The sequence below is a fragment of the Lathamus discolor genome, chromosome 7, assembly GCF_037157495.1.
Source record: "Lathamus discolor isolate bLatDis1 chromosome 7, bLatDis1.hap1, whole genome shotgun sequence".
NCBI classification, from domain to species: Eukaryota; Metazoa; Chordata; class Aves; order Psittaciformes; family Psittacidae; genus Lathamus; species Lathamus discolor.
In genome coordinates this window covers 3,153,028-3,170,690 of record NC_088890.1, presented here as the reverse complement: position 1 = coordinate 3,170,690, position 17,663 = coordinate 3,153,028, and the positions used below count along the sequence as shown (strand labels likewise).

At 70.8% G+C, this 17,663-nt stretch overlaps 4 protein-coding genes across 4 annotated transcripts; 1 reads left to right on the top strand and 3 right to left on the bottom strand.

Annotated features, from left to right (window-relative positions):
* Nucleotides 1-1,319: 1,319 nt before the first annotated feature.
* Nucleotides 1,320-5,571, top strand: PRRT3 (proline rich transmembrane protein 3). Its single transcript, XM_065687463.1, has 4 exons — nt 1,320-1,400; nt 2,064-3,114; nt 3,192-3,332; nt 3,697-5,571. The coding sequence occupies exons 2-4, from the start codon at nt 2,082-2,084 to the stop codon at nt 5,463-5,465; spliced, it is 2,943 nt and encodes a 980-aa protein (XP_065543535.1). The 5' UTR covers nt 1,320-1,400; nt 2,064-2,081; the 3' UTR covers nt 5,466-5,571.
* A 10-nt stretch (nt 5,572-5,581) lies between these two features.
* On the bottom strand, nt 5,582-8,595 carry CRELD1 (cysteine rich with EGF like domains 1). Its single transcript, XM_065687465.1, has 10 exons — nt 8,398-8,595; nt 7,979-8,061; nt 7,775-7,885; nt 7,607-7,698; nt 7,335-7,511; nt 7,164-7,259; nt 6,996-7,079; nt 6,802-6,897; nt 6,565-6,708; nt 5,582-6,483 (listed from the first exon to the last, which is right to left on the bottom strand). Exons 1-10 carry the CDS (start codon nt 8,593-8,595, stop codon nt 6,263-6,265), a joined length of 1,302 nt encoding a protein of 433 aa, XP_065543537.1. The 3' UTR covers nt 5,582-6,262.
* Nucleotides 8,596-9,367: 772 nt separating this feature from the next.
* Nucleotides 9,368-13,452, bottom strand: IL17RC (interleukin 17 receptor C). Its single transcript, XM_065687085.1, is given in 18 exon segments — nt 9,368-9,930; nt 10,218-10,256; nt 10,339-10,434; nt 10,517-10,574; nt 10,652-10,720; nt 10,796-10,908; nt 11,010-11,055; nt 11,139-11,189; nt 11,267-11,451; nt 11,537-11,591; nt 11,688-11,750; nt 11,934-12,073; nt 12,208-12,252; nt 12,327-12,438; nt 12,575-12,921; nt 13,026-13,047; nt 13,118-13,251; nt 13,254-13,452. Coding segments are annotated over 18 exon segments (2,241 nt in total). The 5' UTR covers nt 13,372-13,452; the 3' UTR covers nt 9,368-9,382.
* Nucleotides 13,453-13,532: 80 nt separating this feature from the next.
* IL17RE (interleukin 17 receptor E) lies at nt 13,533-17,607 on the bottom strand. The gene is given in 17 exon segments (XM_065687086.1): nt 13,533-14,559; nt 14,729-14,830; nt 14,914-14,965; nt 15,051-15,119; nt 15,193-15,341; nt 15,445-15,490; nt 15,575-15,622; nt 15,744-15,931; nt 16,011-16,077; nt 16,159-16,227; nt 16,302-16,441; nt 16,525-16,648; nt 16,726-16,832; nt 16,944-17,099; nt 17,340-17,355; nt 17,441-17,556; nt 17,559-17,607. Coding segments are annotated over 17 exon segments (2,100 nt in total). The 3' UTR covers nt 13,533-13,957.
* Between the last annotated feature and the right edge of the window lie 56 nt (nt 17,608-17,663).

Sequence of the window (17,663 nt, the reverse complement as noted above, 5' to 3'; positions counted from 1 at the left end):
GGATTCATTTGTTCAGCTCCTCTCTGATGTTTAAAGAAGGAAACCTCCACCCTTCCCGTTCCTCACTGGTTCAATGATGATAACTAACAAGGAGAAGGCAGTGGGGGATGGATGAGGAGCCCCCTGAGCCTTGGGGTGAGCAGAGGGGCTGCGTGATGGCATCATAGCCATGCAGTTCACATCATCCTCCTCTACCCACCTCCATCCCAGCATAGCCCGTGCTGGGCAGTACCTGCTCTATGGGGTCGAGAGATGGGTTCAGGCCCTGGCCTGCAGGCAGCAGTTCTGCAGCACATGGCTGAGCTTGGAGGGACCTCTGGAGGTGTCTGCTGCAAGCCTCTGTGCTGAGACAGAGCAGTGCCAGGCTCCCCAGCACCCCAGAGGTGAAGCAGCAGTGGGGTACAATGCAGCGACCACTGCAGCCCCCACTACTTGCATATGACAGCAACCAAAAACCCTGGGGAAAGGAGATGTAGCAGCAACAGCAGCCAGTGGAGCCTCTCCCTGCACCAGGCAAGTCCCTGGCCTTGAACACTGCCAGGGATGGGGCAGCCACAGCTTCTCTGGGCACCCTGTGCCAGCGCCTCAGCACCCTCACAGGGAAGAGCTTCTGCCTAAGAGCTCATCTCTGGCAAGTTAAAGCCATTCCCCCTTGTCCTGTCCCTGCTGGGCTGGGTGAGAGGAGAGCAATGGCGGTGACAGGGGTTTGCCACAGCTGCAGTGGCTCCGGTGCTGCCCGAGGGACCCGGGGAGCATCACCTTGTGCGGCAGTGCCCGGAGCCAGTGTCACTTTGAGGCCGTGCCAATGCCAAGCCAAGGCCTGGCCAAGCGGGCAGCTCTCCAGCGGGACAATTACCTGATTAGCTAATTACCTGCGCTTGGCAGGGCCCCAGAGCACAGCGGCTGCCAGGCTGCTGCCTGCCCCTGCAGGGCGGGCAGGAGCTGTGGGGCAGGAAGGTGCCAGGGTCCCTATAGGGTCTCCCCTGTCCCACCTGCCCTGCCCGCCCTGCTTGTCCATCCCCCCCACCGCAGCATCCCCACTGCTGCCCCGCCGTTCTCCCACCCCACAGGCTCCTGCCCCCCATATCCCGCCCCAGCCGCCTCTCCGGGACCCACCGGGTGCCCGCTCCCCCACTTCCCGTCCCCGCACACCGGCTCCAGCCGCTCCCGAGCGGCCCCGCATCACCCCCGCTCCCCTCCGCTTCCCGTTGTCCCCCCTCCCGCCGCCTCCCGGTGCGGGCGGGCTCCCGCGCGGGTGCCCGCGGCTCGGGGCGGCGCGTGACCGGCTGCCGCCGCCGCCCGCTCCGCTTGCAGCGCCCGGCCCGCACCGGCACCGGCTCCGGCACCGGCACCGGCACCGGCAGCGGCTCCGGCAGCGGCTCCGGCAGCGGCTCCGGCAGGTCAGCGGGGGTCTGCGGCCGGCACCCGCACCGGGGCCTCCCGTGCTGCGGCGGGCGGCGGGAGGGGGCTGGACGCGCCGCGGCCCGGGCACCGGGTACCGAGCATCGAGCAGCGGGGCCGCGGCAGGCGAGGGCCCGCGGGATGCGGCGGCTGAACCGGCCCCGCGATGGTGCCGGCCCCGCAGCGCGGCCCCGCCGCTGCAACCGGGCGGTCCCGGCCCCGGTCTCGGTCCCGTGTGCGGCGGCGGCGGCTGCGGCGGGAGCGCGCGGGGCCGAGCATCCCCGCCGGGATGCAGCCGGGGACGCGCCAAGGTGAACGGTGCGCGCCAGAGCGGGGCCGCCGGGACACAGGGAATGGAGCATCAGGGATGGGGACACCGGGGATGGGGACACCGGGGATGGGGACACCGGGGATGCTGGGAGTAGGGACCACTAAGCACCAAGGACCACCAGCACTGGGGACACCGTGATGGGGACCATGAGCAGTGGGGGCACTGGGAAGAGGAAGACCGGGAATGGGGCCACTGGCAGCAGGGACACCGGGGATGGGGACAGCTGGGAAGGGTCCCCAGGACAGCCATGAGCAATGGGTGTCTGTGGGCACAGTGGCCCCATGGCAGGTGGCATGAGTCCCCCAAGCTCACAGAGCCCCCATCCCCGCAGGGCCGCCGGGCACTCACCATGGCTGCAGCACTGCTGGTCACCTGCGGACTGCTCCTGGCTGCCGGGGGCCTCGCCGGTGCACTGGGGCCGGTGCCGGCGGGGCTGAACCTAGGCAGGACCCTGCAGCGGGGCAGGGACCCCCGGCACGGCCCAGCCTGGGGTCAGCGGTGGCCGGGCCTGTCCCCAGCCTGGGAGGCCTCAGGGGAGCCGAGCGGTGCCGGGGCCCCCGGGGGCGAGCGCTGGGGCGGCGGCAGCCCCGTGCGCTGGTCCCCACCACTGCGGGCAGGAGAGGCCATGGGGGCACCCCCAGAGACGGAAACCACCACGGGAGGCGGCGGCGCGGCCCCGGACGTGGCGGAGGAGGTGCTCATCGCCGGGCAAGGCCACGAGGCCAAAGGCTGGAACAGCCCCCAAGGGGGGACCTCGCTGCCCCATGGCTCTGCGCTGGGGGCACCAGGCCCTGAGGTGCCCGTGGACACGGGGCTGGGCTCCTCAGGGCCGCCCTGGGCAGGGCACAGCACCCCCAGCCCCCGGCCAACCGTGTCCACCATGGCCCTGACCCCCGTGCCGGCAGCGGGGATGAGCAATGGGATGGGGACAGGTGCCCACACAGCGGCACAGTCAGTGGCGGAGGGACCCACAGCGGCCATGGGCACACTGGTCCCTCTGGGCACTGCCCCTATCTCCCACCCCAAGGGCACGAGTGCCCACACCAGCCCCGGCTCCACACAGCCATTGGGCACACAGGGGGACTTGAGGGGTCCCCCCATACCCTCCGTGGCTCCGCTCAGCTCTGCCTCACGGCTGCCCCCCGCAGCCCCATCGTTGGGGCTGGCTGAGCCCTGGACCCGGGCGCTTCCATCCCACCAGCGCAGCACCCGCAGGGCCCCGCTCAGCCACAGCACTGCCAGCACCGGGGACACAGCCCCTCGCACGGACCCCGGCTCGGTGGGACAGGGGGGACCCCAGCCTGCCCCGGGGGCTGCGCTCAGCACCGGTCCCGCACTGCTGCCCCCCAACTCCAGCATCACAACGGATCTCCCCGGCACAGGTAGGAGCAGGGGGGACCCTGCGGTAGAGACCAAGCCCCCTGTGGATGCCAGCGCCCGGCTCTGCCCTCTCTTGCAGGGCTGCTGCCTGAGGAGGATGTCGGGTCCCCACAGCGGGTCCGGGGCGCCGTGGGAGCCGTGAGCATCCCAAATGCCACCGAGGCCGCCCCACAGCCAACAGCACCTCCCACCGCAGGGACAAACAGCACCAGGCGCTCAGGTGATGTAGGGCTGCATCCCAGCCCATCCATAGACCATGGGAGCCCATCCATGGGGCATCAGGGCTGGTGGGGGGGATGCAGCTATCTTGGGCCTCCCAGCAGGGCACGGTGACACCTTCAATCAGGATTGTGCTGGGCAATGGCCCTAATCTAGTCCTGCCAGCAGGGATTAGTGCTAAGAGCCCAGCAGGAGCGGGTTTCCACTTGGGGGTCAGGGATGTGACCAGGGACATGCCACTGGGGGGTCCTGCTGGAGACCCCCAGAGGTGTCATTGGCCACAGCGCTGGTTGGCATGGGGCACACCCCTGTGGATGGGGAGTGCACGCAGGGACCGCTAACCATCCCCTTTGTCCTGCCTGCAGGCTTCCCAGGGACAAAGCCCCCTGCCCACGGCACCGCATCCCCTTCGGTCACAGCATGGCGGGCAGCGGTGACACCACAACCAGCGCCACGGCACCCATCCACACCACATCCACCACAGCCACCACAGCCGCCGCAAACACCGCAGCTGAGCCACCCTTCTCCATCACCAGGGTCCAATGGGTCGGGGCTGCGCTGGGCCGAGCTGCGGCACCAGCTGGGCTTCACCTGGGAGACCCACATCTATGGGGCAGCCGCCATCTTCCTGCTGCTGGCGCTGGGCTGCGTGGTGGGGCTGTCCTGGGCGGCTGCTCTGCGCCCCCTCAACCTGCCCCACATTCTAGGGGCCCACGGGCTGCTGCTGTGCGCCTGCCTGCTGCGGGCCACCTTCCTGCTGCTGGACCCCTACGGGGCCCGGCAGCGCCTGCCCCCGCGGGCGCTGCTGCTGCTCAGCACCGTCCCCTTCCCGCTGATGCTCGGCGCCTTCGCCCTCCTCCTGCAGCGCCTGCAGCGCCTGGCGCAGCTCCGGCTGCTGCCGGCCTGGCTGCGGGGGCTGCCGGCGCTGGGGGCCGCGGCCGCGCTGCAGAGCGCGGTGCTGGGGGCCGCGGACCTGCTGCCGCCGCGGCTGGGCCCGGCCGCGGGGCTGGGGCTGCAGGCGCTGGGCTGCGGCGCGGGGGCGCTGCTGCTGCTGGGGGGGCTCTGCGGGTGCTGGCGGCTGCTGCGGGCGCCGCACGGGGACGCGGGGCGCGGGGCGCGGGCGCTGCTGGCGGCGGCGGTCGCGGGGCTGCCCGTGTGCGGGCTGCAGCTCTACAGCGCCCTGTGGCTGCGCGGGGCCCTGGGCGCCCCGGCGCGGCTCCCCCGGCCGGGCTGGGCTGCGCAGCTCTGGCTGCGGGCGGCTGAGCTGGGCACGGCGCTGGCGCTGCTGGCGGCCGCCACCGAGCCCCTGTGCTGCCGCTGCCGCCGCCGCCGCAGCCCCGCCGCTCACTCCTGCTGGGCCAAGGCGCTGCGGTTCTTCTGCGCCGGCCGCAAAGCCGAGGCGCCCGAGTACCCCAACAACTGCTACGACTGGGCCGGCGGCGGCGGCAGCGGCGGCGCTGAGCGGGCCGCGGGCAACGACATCTCCAAGAGCCTCATCCGCAACCCCGCGGAGCAGCTACCGCTGCGGGCGCTCAAGGACGGCAACGAGGCCCGGGCGGGCGGCGCCGCGGGGCCGGGGCTCAGCCCCAAGTGCCCCAACCTGGCGGGCGCCCGCTCCTGCGCCGCCTTCGAGCAGGGCTCGTCCCCGTCGCTGGGCGAGCTGGCGTTCCGCCCGCCGTCCCCCATCGACCTGCGCCGCAGCATCGACCAGGCGCTGTGCCGCCGGCACCTCCTGCACGACGGCCTCTTCGGGCGGCCCCGCCGCGGCTCCGGCACGTCGCTGCGGGGCTCCCCCACACCCGTCACCGCCGGGACCCCCGGCCTGGGCCGCATGGTGAGGTGCAGCTCGCTAACGGAGCTGCCCGGCCCCCGGCACCCCCCCGGCACCGTCACCATCACCGTCACCGCCTCCACCAGCTCGCTGGACAGCAGCTCGCTGAAGATCAGCTGGAACCCCTGGCGCCATGGGCTGTCCTCGCCGGACAGCCTGCCCGTGGATGAGGCACCCAGCCGGGCACCGCTGCTGCTGCCCACCGGGACACCGGGCTGCGAACGGGATGGCCCCCGCGGCTCCCCAGCCGTGGCCAAGGCAATGGACAGCCGGAGCCTCTCCAGTGACACCATTGAGCTGTGAGGATGGGGGGCGCAGGGCCGGGCAGGAGGGGGCCGGCTCCTTTTTGTGCCAAAGCAGAGAAATAAATAGCTTACGTTGGGAGGAGGCCCCCCCCTCCCCGCCCCGAGCAGCCGAGCTGGGTGTGCAGAGCTTTATTTCCTGAGATACGGACACACAGACGGATGGGCACACCCCGACGGACAAACCACGGACGAATGCAACAGCCACGCTCATGCACAGGGCAGGGTCCCCCCCGCCAGCATAGCACCCCGTGAGCAGGGAGGGGACCCCAACCCCCTGACCCCAGCAGCCTGGGAGGGGAGATGGGCTCTGCCCAGGGATGTGGGGATAAGGGGTTGGGGGGGAGCAGCTCTCCCAGCGCCATGGCTCAGCCCCCACTGCCCCACGGGGAGGGGACACACACACACAGGGTCGCATGGGGCCAGCAGCATCATCACCCTGGCACCCAGCAGTGCCAGAGCACCCCCCGGCCTGCCCCACATCATCATCCTGCCACGGTGCCAGGTCCCACTCCAGCACCGCGGGGCAGGGGGCAGCATGCTGTGCCCCTCCTATCCCAGTGCCACACTGCCTGGCATCACCACACCGGCCGGAGCAGGACGGAGCAGGCTGTGCGGGACCCCCAGGGATCAAGGTACCCCCGGCTCACTCTGCAGCAGGGGGGACAAGACCCTACACTAATGTGGGGCTGGGGGACGCATGCAGGGCACGGCACCACGCACAGGATGCTGCCTCGGCAGCCAGCCCCTGCTGGGGGAGAGCCCCCCACCCCAGGCCTGCACCCAACAGCCCCACGGCTATCTGCCCTTCATGAAGCCATCGAGGACGCGGTCGCTGCGGTCAGACAGCCAGTAGCCAGCCATGGCAGCCACGGCGCCGATGAAGATGGCGGTGAAGACCATGTCACCCTTGGCAGCCAGCGTGGCGAGGGCACAGATCATCACCCCAAAGAACATCTGCTGCAGCACCACCACCTCGTCCTCCGTCACGTCGTCAAAGAACCCCTTCTCTGGCGCATCTGCAAGGACGGCGCTTGTAGGGGGGCACAAACGGATGGGGAGACCCCCGCCTCACTGCCCCACACCGCGTCAGGCCTTACCAGGGGGCTTGTCCTCCACGCACTGCCCGTCCCGGCGCACGTGGCCGCGGGCACAGACGCAGCGGTAGCTGCCCTCCGTGTTCTCGCACACCTCCTGTGCCCCCGTGCACACCGGCTCCTCGGCGCTGGCGCACTCATCCACGTCTGGGGGGGAAGGCAGGGATCCGGCAGGGATCCGGCAGGGACTGGGCAGTGGGGAAGGCGCAGAGCTGCCCCCCGCCCGCAGGACACACTCACCCAGGCACTTGGCTCCATCCCGCCAATAGCCCTTGTTGCATTTCTTGCAGCGAGCCGGCCCAGCGCCCATGCAGCCGATGCAAGCCGTGGAGCAGTCTGATATGGGGAGAGGAGCTGGGGTCAACAACAGAGCCCCCTCCCACCCCAGGCCATGGGGGGTAACCTATAGCCACCTATACCCAAACCTGCCTGACCTCGGCACTCGTAGGAGCCCTCGGTGTTGACGCAGAACTGGTTGGCTCGGCAGTGCGCCATCTCCGTGCCACACTCATCGATGTCTGCAAGAGAAGAGGGGGGACATCCCCATCAGCCCCATTCACCCCGCAGCCCCCAGCCCGCCCGCTGCCCGCCGCAGCCCTCACCAATGCAGCGGTGCTCGTGCAGCACCCAGCCCCTCTTGCAGCGAAGGCAGCTGGAGTCCTCCGGCCCCGTGCAGCGCCCGCACGCCCGGTAGCACTCTGTGACAGGGGAGAGCGGGTGTGAGAGCCAGGGGGGACCCCGGCTGTGCACCCCCCCACCATACCCTTACCGACCGGCACACACGAGGTGGCTCTTGTTCCGTGAAGCCTCATAGAAGCCATCGCCGCACTCGGCGCAGAAGGGGCCGCCATAGCCGGGGCTGCAGACGCAGAGGCCGGTGCCACGGCGTGTGCCATCACCGTCGCATCTCCCGTTGCCGCTGCAGGGCTGCCGGGGCCCGCCGGCACAGGCTGCACGGGGAGAGAGCAGCCGGGATGGGGAGCAGCATTCTGGAGGGGGGGTCCCTCCATCCCGGGCAGTGCCCGCTCGTGCCGCAGCTACTCACGCCGGCAGTCGGGGCCGTAGGTGCCGGGCGGGCAGCAGAGTGCCAGCGTGTCCATGCACAGCCATTGGAAGAAGTCGGGGTGCTGCTGGCGCCTGAGCAGGGGGGACACAGCACTCAGCACCCCGCCACCCCCTTGCCCCCCCTCCACGTCCCCATCCCCAGACTCACTCGTGGAACCACCACTGCTCCACGTGCTCCTCGCTGCGCTCCAGCAGCTGGTGGCAGGAGAAGTCCGAGGGGGCACAGACGCCCTCCAGCACCTCCAGCAGACGGGTCTCGCTGCGGGGACAAGGGGGTCAGCACTGGGATGTGTGCGACCCCCCCACAGGGAAACCGGACCCCCCCAGGCCCCTTTAACAGGGGGGCACCCACCTGTGCTGGTACTTGGCCAACTTCTCCTCCTCCCAGGCCGTGTTGCCCCCACCAAAGCCCTCGTGCTCCGTCCTCTCCAGGCCCTGGGCACACGGGGGGGGGGGGGGGGCAGCACGGTGGGGACCCCCTGCTAACCCCCAGCCCCATCCAGTCCCCCCATCCCACCCCCTTCCCCACTGCAACGAGTCACCCCATGGCCATGCCACCCTCTCCCCACCACAGACCCCAGCCGCAGTGCCCCCCCCGGAACCCCTCATTCCCTTGGGATGCTATCGGGAGTGTAGCCCACAAATACCCCTCCCAAGGGGCACCGTCACTTCCTTGCCCACCCCCAGCCCGTGCTCCCCGCTCTGCCCCCGCTCCCCCATCACACCCGGGCTGTGCCCCCCCGTGCCCCCAGCCCGCTCCCCGCCCCGCACCCTGCTGAAGCTGTCGGCGAGGCCGCGGCAGGCCCGGCACGGCTCGGCCTGGTCCGGGTGCGGGTCCGGGTGTGCGCGGGCGGCCCCCAGCAGGACCCCCCCGAGCAGCGCGGCCCCGAGCAGGGCCCCCCCCAGCGCCGCCGCCGCCCCCCCCCGCCGGGCCGGCACCGGCAGCAGCGCGGCCGCCCGCGGCCCCATCCTGCGCCCCGCCCGCGCCGCCTGGCCCCGCCCACTGACTCAGCGACCGCCGCCCCCGCCAATGGCAGCGCGCCCGCTGCCCGCGACCCCCCGCTCGCAGCCAATCCGCGCCGCCCTCCGGACCCCGCCTCCCCGCCGCCTTAAAGGGGCCGCGGCCAAGGGCACCCGCGGGATGGGCGCAGCGCGGATGGGCCGTGGCCGCGGACCCCGCACCCGCTCCTCGGGGCGCACCGGACCCGCTCCTGAGCGAGAGCCTGGGCCGGTCCCCATCACCCCCTACCCAGACCGGACCCAGGTCACCTTCTCCCATCCAGCCAGACTGGTCCAGCGCCCCCTGATTTGCCCGGGTCATCAACCCCTGTGAGCTGGTCCAGATCCCTCTCATCCCTCCCAGACTGTCCCAGTTCCCCATCATCGCCGATGAGCTGGTCCAGTTCCCTCTCATCCCCCCTCAGGTTTGCCCAGTTTCCCATCATCCCCTCTGAACTGGTCCAGTTCCCCCTCATCTCACCAGTACTGGCCCAGTTCCCCATGATCCCCCATTAGCGGGTCCAGTTCCCCCTCATCTTCTTCAGATTTGCCCTGTTCCCCATCATCCCACTCCGAACTGGTCCAGTTCCCCATCATCCCTCCCAGACTGTCCCAGTTCCCCATCCATTCTCCAGCCAACCCAGCCCAGACCCGATGCCTTTCCCCAGTTCCCCCCTTGCCTCCCACCACCCCTCCCCAGTCCATCCCACTCCCCATCTCCCGCACACCCCCGAGGCTGGACTCCTGCCATCACTGTTTATTCCCCCACCGCCCGCCGCAGCCCTTCAGCCACCGCCGCCACGTACGGCTCCAGCCACCGTCCCCGCCACCGCGGTGCTGCCAGCGCCCGCAGGAACCCCATGGTCTCACTGGGCAGAGCGAAGGCAGGGGCTGCCCGCAGCACCGGTGGCACCAACGGCACCGAGGCCTCGAGCCGGGCCACCACATAGCGCCCATTGCCCTTCGCCAGCGCCGGCACGGCACAGGACAGCGCCGCAGCGAAGGCCTCGCAGGGTGCTGCGGTGGGGACATCACCGGGGCTGGGGTCAGCGTCCCACTGGCGTGCGGCAGCCACGGCCGCCGGTGAGAGGAGGATGATGATGGTGTCCCCGCCGCGCAGCGCCCGGTGGTGCTGTGCGTGCAGCCAGGGCAGGGGTCCCCACGCTGCCGCCCCGCTGCCGCCTCCCGGTGCTGCCACCACGGCCAGCCCCAGCGGGCGCAGGGCTGCCAGGAGGGCACAGGCCGCCCGCTCTGCCACCGGCTCCACCGCGTGCACCAGCAGTGCCCGCCGGCCGCGCAGCGGGGCTGGGGGGCATCGTCAGTGTCTGAACCCGTCCCTGGGTACCCTATGGGGGTGCTCAGGGGGCCACCACCCATCTCCTTACCCACCCTATGCAGGACCCATCCCCTTACCCACCCTAAGGAACAGCCACAGTGGGAGGTAGGTTGGGAACCCTACTACCATAGGATTCCCATCCTCTGCTTTGTCCCCCTACACCCCAACCCAACCTATGGGGCAGCCATGGTGGGAAGCAAGCAGGGACCAGCCCTAATGGGGACCCCCCATCACCCTAGGCTCACCCCACACTCACCCTCAGAGCTGTAATCAACCCTCAGGGACTTCAGCCAGCCTGTGGGGAGGAACGGTGGTGAGGTGAGGTCCTGAGAGGGGGGCCTCGGGATGGGAACACTCCCCCCATGGGCACCACTCACCTTTAATGGTCTCCTTCTTCAGCAGGAGCAGGAGCAGGAGGCAAGCAGCTCCCAGCAGCACCCCCATCCATGCCAGCACCCAGCGGGCACGCAGGTCTGTGGGACAGGGACAGTGTCCATGGGGCACCCACGGCACCCACCAGCCCCAAACTGCCATGGCACCGCCAGGGACACTCACATTTATGCATGGGGCAGGCCCAGAGTGTGACCGCGGTGCTGTTCTCATGGTGCCAGATCTGTGGGCACAGGGACCTGTCACACACTGGGGACACGTCACCCACCGGGACGTGTCCCCGCTGCTGCCCGCACTGACCTGCCTGCACTGTCCCATCGCCACATCCCGCCGCAGCTCCTGCTCCAGCAGCCCCGGGTGTCCCGATCCCTGCAACACCAGCGCGGGGTGAGCCGGCTGTGCCGCGGTGCCACCGCCACCGGGACACGGGGGCCCTGCGCTCACCGTGCTGCTGAAGCTGGCAAGGGGGGTGCATGCGCCCCGCTCCAGCACACACAGCGAGGTGTTCCCATGGCGCTCCAGCAGCAGGATGTCATCGGGGCGGCCGGGCAGTGCTCCTGCGGGTGAGCCAGGGGCTGGGGGGGGATCCAGGGGGGGCTCCTGCCCCACAGCCAGACCCCTGGGGCTGCCCCTGCCCTCCCGCCCCATCTCTACTCACGGTCCCGCAGACACTGGCTCAGCCGGACCTGCCCATTGCTCCACACCTATTGCAGAGAGCGGGTTAGCAGCACCCAGGGGTGCCCATGGGGCAGCCATAGGGCAGCTGTGGGGCAGAGGGGTGTCCTACTTGCACACAAAGGTTGGGGTGCGGCCACAGCCCCCCAAGCTCCTGGGATCCCTGTGGGTGGAAGGGATGCTCCATCAGTGCCACCACAGCCCTCCGGTGCTCCCCGTGTGCCATGGAGCCCCACTCACCTGCCCCATAGCGGGGTGCCGCAGGCTGGGCAGCGCTTGGCAGGGCTCGGTGGGTGCTGGTTGCCAGCAGGGAATGAGCTCAGCCGGGAGATCGCAGGGGGATGAGAGGGAGCAGGTCAGTGCCTGTGCCTCGGCGTGCAGCACCAGCCGGCTGCGTGCCCACAGCCGCTGCCAGGCCTCGGCATCTGTGGTGGCACCGGACACAAGTGTCACCCCATGGTGTCCCCATGGGTCCCTCTGTGTCCCAGCCCAGCCCCATAGCACAGGTACCATGGGAGAAGGGGCACAGGGTGGCCCGCAATGGGTCCCGGGTCTCCAGCCAGACCTGGGAGGGGAGGAAAACAGAGAAGGATTTGGAGTGTCCATGCTGGCCTCGGGATGCTGGATGGGGGGGACACGCAGTGCCCACCTGCACACTGACCTGCAGGCAGAGGCAGGGCAGCACCTCCTCGGCTGGCAGGCTGTAGGTTACGTTGCTGCTCTGCTGCTGGCAACCAGACGTGGGTCACCCCACGGCAAATCCCCCCCCCTGGCAGTGTCACCCAGCACAGGGTGACACCAGCGCCCTGCCTGTAACACGGACACAGCTTCCCGGGGACGGGGCAGGGGGGCAGCGGACAGAGCCAGCCAGGGTGGGGGGGTCAGGGAAGGAAGGGGTCACACTCACCACAGTCACCACGCGCCCTGGCCCGCCAGTGCCATGGCTTTGGTTGTGGTAGAGCCGGAGGGTGTAGCTGTGCCCTGGCATCACCCCCTGCACCTCGATGACCACCTCCTTGGGCCCCGGGGAGACCTGCAGCCTGGGCGCTGCAGCACAGGGCACAGCACCACAGCACAGGGCACAGCACCGCAGGGGTCACCCTCACCCTCTCCCCCAGCATCCATCACCCAGCCCTCCATAGTGGACATGCACCAAGGTGTGGGGGGTCACCATCACCTACCTTGGCACTGGGGGACAGCACTCTGTGCCACAGGCCATGAGCAGTCTGTGGGGACAGGGTGTCAGCAGGCACAAGGGGGATGGTGTTGAAACATTGGGGTGTATGGGGGGGGGGCTCACCTGGTACCCGCTGCCGCTGGCTCAGCCTCTGATGGCCGTGTGTGGTGGTGTACGCCGTGACATGGAGCTCAGAGCCCAGCGGTGCCTCAAAGCACCGGAACGTAACCCAGCCCTGGGCAGGAAAACCACCACTGTGCTGTGGCAATACAGGAACAGGACCTCCACACCACAGAGATGCACCAGTGCCAGCACCCACAGTGCCCAGTGACTGCTGGGGACACCCATCCCTGGTACCCCCACCTCCATACCAGCGTCCGCCCGGGCAGCGCAGTGCCTATGGGCGCCCAGACCTCCACGGCCACGCAGCGGGACGAGGTGTACGTGTGCGCGGCGAGCAGCAGCACCCCGCTGGCGTTGTGCTGGGGCGAGGGGTCCCCGTGCTCTGCTGACCCCCGGCCCGCATCACCGCCGTGCCCTGCCGCAGGGATGCGCGGCCCCGCGGTGCCGCGGGGCACAGCCAGGCGCAGCCGTGCCTCCAGGCAGGGAGAGCAGGCCCCGGCTCCGGTGCAGCGCAGCGCCGGCTCCAGCCGCAGCCGAGACAGAGCCAGCCCACGGTGAGGTCCCTGCGGCTCCGTCCCGCACAGCACGTCGGGGTCTGGGTGGGGGGAGACAGAGAGTGGCCACGGGTCCATGGGTGCAGGGCCATGGGTGCATGCCCCACGTCCTGCGTGTGCCCGCGGCTGTGGCAGTGGCACTTACCCAAGAGGCGGCAGGCGAGGCCCTGGCGGGAGGTGATGGTGAAGCCGGTGCCGCGGTGCCCGGCAGCCCTTGTGCTGGTGCCACCGACCCACCTGCGTGCAGGCCAAGGTGTCGCGGGGGGCACCTCGCCCGCCCGTCACCACCAGCACCAGCACCAGCGGCACCAGCGCACCCATGGCGGGGCCGGGGCCGTGGGGTGCCCCGGCCCCACGCTGTTCTCTCCCCACAGCCCCGCTCCCGGCTCCACGGGCCCCGCGGCCGCCACCGGCTCCCGCTTCCTGCTCCGATCCCGGACACCCGGGTCCTCGCTGGTGCCGCCCCGGGGTGGGGCCTCCCTGATCCCCATGGACGGGATCCAGCGCACGGTGGTTTCGGAACCCAGACCAGGCGGAGCCGCACATGGAGCCGTGGTTATGCCATGTCCTGCCCTATACCCCCCTCTTGCCCCCTGCCATGCTGCAGGGGAGCACCGGGCACCCCAGCACACGGCATGGATGGACAGCAGGAGAGGGTGAAACGGCGCCTTTATTGCTTCCACCCCAGACACGGTCCTGCTGGCAGCAAGAGCAAGGAGCAGGGCCAGGCTGTGCCCAGCAGTTGCCCCCCATGCCCCGGGCAGGGCAGGAGCCCCCCCTGCCACGACTCAGCTTCTTCCGTTGTGTTCCAGCCCTCGCCCGTCTGTGACATCCCGAGGGACTTCTCAGGTCCTGGTTTTCCTCTGGAGCACATCCCTGTGCGGAAATAAAGCTGCCCCTGCCCGGGACAGCACCTCCGCTCCCAGCCCCATGGGCTGGACGCTCATCCCTGTCCACAGCACATCCTACGGCTGGGACCAGCTCCTCCTTGTGCCCCCACGGGCACCGCCGAGCCCTGCACCTCCACAACGGGGGGCCGCCCCCCGCAATGCCCAGCTCAGCCCCAAGCGCGACCCCTCAAGTGCCGGCAGCCGCTCCGATGTGCCGCGGGGGGGGGCTGCCCTCCCTGGCCCCCAGCCGGTGCAGGAGCCCCCCGACCCCGCCCGGGCAGCAGCGGCGAGGGGCCGGGGGGCTGCCGCGCAGGGCGCCCATCAGCCCGGGCAGCTGCCGGGGCAGGCGGTAGGTGGGCAGGGGCCGCAGCGGCCGGGGGACATCGCGGGGGCTGCAGAGCCGGCTGAAGTAGGCCAGGACCCAGCCCCTGCCGCGCCCCGCCGCGCCCAGCTCCCCGTGCAGGCAGGACATGGCCGCCCCGAAGATGTCGTGAGCATCCCCGGGGGGGTCCCCGCCCGCCGCCCCGCCCCGCCACCGGCGGAAGAGCCGGGCGCTGCCGCGGCTCCAGAGCAGCAGCACGGTGCCGCGCTGCCGGCCCACGGTGCCGCGCTGCGCGTACAGCCAGGGCAGGGTCCCCGCCTGCCCCAAGCCGCCCGCCTCCCACAGGTCCAGGCGCACGTCGCAGCCCAGCCCGGAGCGGAGCCGCTCGGCCAGGGCGCACACGAGCCCCAGGTGCTCCTCCGAGTCCGGCGAGTACAGCAGCAGCACGGGGCGGGCGCCCGCGGGACCTGCGGGTGGAGGGGACAGCGGTGACAGCCCTGCCCCAGCCGCTCCCCACGCCCTGGGGACCCACCGGCATCCCCCAAGGGCATCCGACCGTCAGCCCGCGGCGCCCCCGCCCCATGGGTACCATGAGCACTGCTCCCCCGTCCCGCATCCCCCCGGAGGGCCCCTCACCATCATCAGGCCTCCAGGCGCCGCGGCAATTGAGGAGCAGCACGGTCACCACCAGCCCCAGCACCAGCGCCAACCCCAGCAGCCCGAAGTGCCTGCGGGAGACTGGGAGAGGGGCAGTGAGGGAATGGGGGGGCCTGTGAACACCCAATGCCCCCCCCCTGTGGCTCCCCGGGACCCGCACTCACCATCGGGACAGAGCAGCTGCTTCCGAGCAAAGCGCACATCCGAGCGCCAGACCTGGGGAAGAGGCTGTGTGAGGAGGGGCCGGGCTGGGGCTGGGGTCCCCCCCATTGTGGGGGTGCTGGTACGGGGGTCACCTCACCAGCACGCAGCTGCCCAGGACCTGCATCGGCAGCAGCAGCGCCAGCTCCCCCGGGGCTGAGCCCTCTGGCTGCAAAGCACAAGAGAAGGGTCAGTGTGGGTCGGTCCCCACCACGTCCCCCCCCCAGCCCCACACCCCTCACCTGTGTGACAGTGTAGAGGGGGGGCTCGGGCTCGCACTGCCCACCCCGGCGCTGGCAGAGGCATGCGCTGAAGGCCGCGGGGATGCTGGAGATGAGGCGCAGGCGCAGCTGCAGCCCTCGGACGCTCACTGAGACGTTCCAGGCGGTCTCTGCAGTCACAGGGGAGAGAAGCAGGGGGCTTGCGGGATGCCCAAGGGGATGAGGGGTGCGAGGGACCCCAGGGCAGGGGTGCCCCCGATCTATAGGGCTCACCTGGCCGGTGGGGACACTCCACGTGGCTGCTGTTCCCATAGGAGAACTGGGGAGAACAGGGATCAGTAAAGGGCTGGGGTAGCCCCAGAGCCCCCTCAGCACTGGTGCCCAACTACCCATGGGGGCTTACCCGAAAGCAGAGCTGGGGGTGCACATCCACCTTGTCCAGTGTGTATGCCTGGAATGGGCAGAGAGAGCATCACCATCCCGAACCTGCACAGCCCATGGGCACTGCAGCACCTCGGGGGTCCCTGGGGGTCTGGTGGGTGCCCCAGCACCCCAAACCCAGGACCCTTTACCTGGTCCTCTTCGCTGGCCGTGGAGTTGGGGATGTCGTGGCACGGCGCAGCCTCAGCCACCACCTCCCTCCAGCACAGGGTGGCGCGGGGATGCAGGGGGCAGCTGGCGCTCAGCACCATCGCCATCTGGTCCTTGCTGCTGGCGCTGTAGTCGTGGAAGCGCACCGAGGCCCACAGCTCGGGGCCATCTGCGAGGCACCGGGTCAGTGGGGCTGGTGGGGGGGACACCCCCCAGGACCGGGGTCCCTTCTCCCCATAGGCACTCACAGGCAGCCGGCCGGTCGCGGAAGGGGCAGCGCTTACTGCGTGCGCTGTCGTGGTGAGGGTAGGAGGCCTGGAGGAGCAGAGTGGGGGGGTCAGGGCAGGATGAGCCCTTACTGCACAGTCCCAGAGGCCACGGGGATGGGCAACGCACCTCGATGCATAAGCAGGGCACCAGGAACTCGTATGGCAGTGAGATGTGGTGGCCCCCCGGCACCAGCACCTATGGTATGGAGGCAGCATCAGTGGAGGGGAACACAGATCCCAGCCCGGTGTTGTGGCGAACGGAGCCGTTACCTGCTGGTGGAAGGGCCAGGGCAGCTCCTCGCACTCCAGGGCAAGCTGATGGCACAGCCGCACCATGAGGGCCGGGCCCTCGGGCACCCACACCTCGATGGCCCTTGCCTCGGGCACCCACGTATGGGTGAAGACGGGTCCTGCGGAGCAGGCAGGGATCAGCTGGTGCCCGTGTGTGTCCCCCTCCATTCCTCGAGACCCCCCCGGTCCCCCCCAGCCTCACCGGGCGGCTCAGCAGCGACCAGGCGGCTGCGGCTGAGGGTCCAGCCTCGGTCGGGGATGGCATGGAGGGAGACAAGGACCTGCCGGCCGCTCTCCACCGGGAAGCAGTCGAACTGTACCTGCCACTGCGGGAACCGGGGTGTGCGGGGGCTGTCAGCGGGACACCGACGGGTCCGCCCCATCCAACCCACCCCGGACTCACCGGTGAGCTGCCCGCTGCCCGGTGCCGCCGCCACACCTGCAGCCAGCTTGCCCGGTTGGAGCCAAGCTCCAGGAAGTTGAGCTGGAGCCCGCGGACATCACCGAGCTCTGCGGGAAACCAGCGTGGGGAGCGGGCACGGGCGGGAGGTGAGCCCCCAGCTCCCCTTTACCCCCACATCCCCCCCACCGACGGGGCGTGCGCGGTGCCCCTGCCCGTACCTGCGGCGGGGAGGGCCAGGCGCACCCGCAGGCAGGGCTGGCAGCGCTGCGCGGGCAGGCACAGGCGGGCCCTGCCCAGCGCCAGGGCGGGTGCGTTCAGCGGCGGCCCGGACCGGGACGGGCGGCGGCACCGGGGGCGGCTCAGTGTGCTGTCGGCTGCGGGAGGGAGAGCAGAGAGCGGCGGCCGTGCGCCGGGGTCCGCGTACAGCCGGGACCGGGAGTCCGCGGCGGGGCGGGTGCTCGGCAACACCGGGAACACCGGGAGGGGGGAGCCCCGAGGAGGGAGAACCGCGGGTAAGGGGAACCCCCGCCTCCAGGACCCGGTATCCGCGAGCGGGTGGAGCCCCGCGCTCGCAGCCCCATCCCGGTCCCAGACCCGGTCCCGACGCTACTCACCGGTGGCCCAGCACTTCTGCAAGCAAAGACACCGGAGTGAGCGCGGCGCCGCCCGCCCCCCGCCTCCCTCCCCCCCGCCTCCCCGTTCCCCCGTCGCTCACGAAGTTGGAGGAGACCCGGAGGCGGGTGACGGCGGCTCCGGTCCCGGTGAGCGGCGGCAGCAGCAGCAGCAGCGCGGCGGCGGCAGCGAGCAGCACCGAGCGCCCCATGGCCGCTCCGACTCGCTCCGCTCCGCTCCCCGCCCCGCCCCGGGCCGGCCCCGCCGCATTCCTCCGCCGGCACGTGTGGCCCCGCCGCTCCGCCCGCCCCGTCACCGGGCGGCAC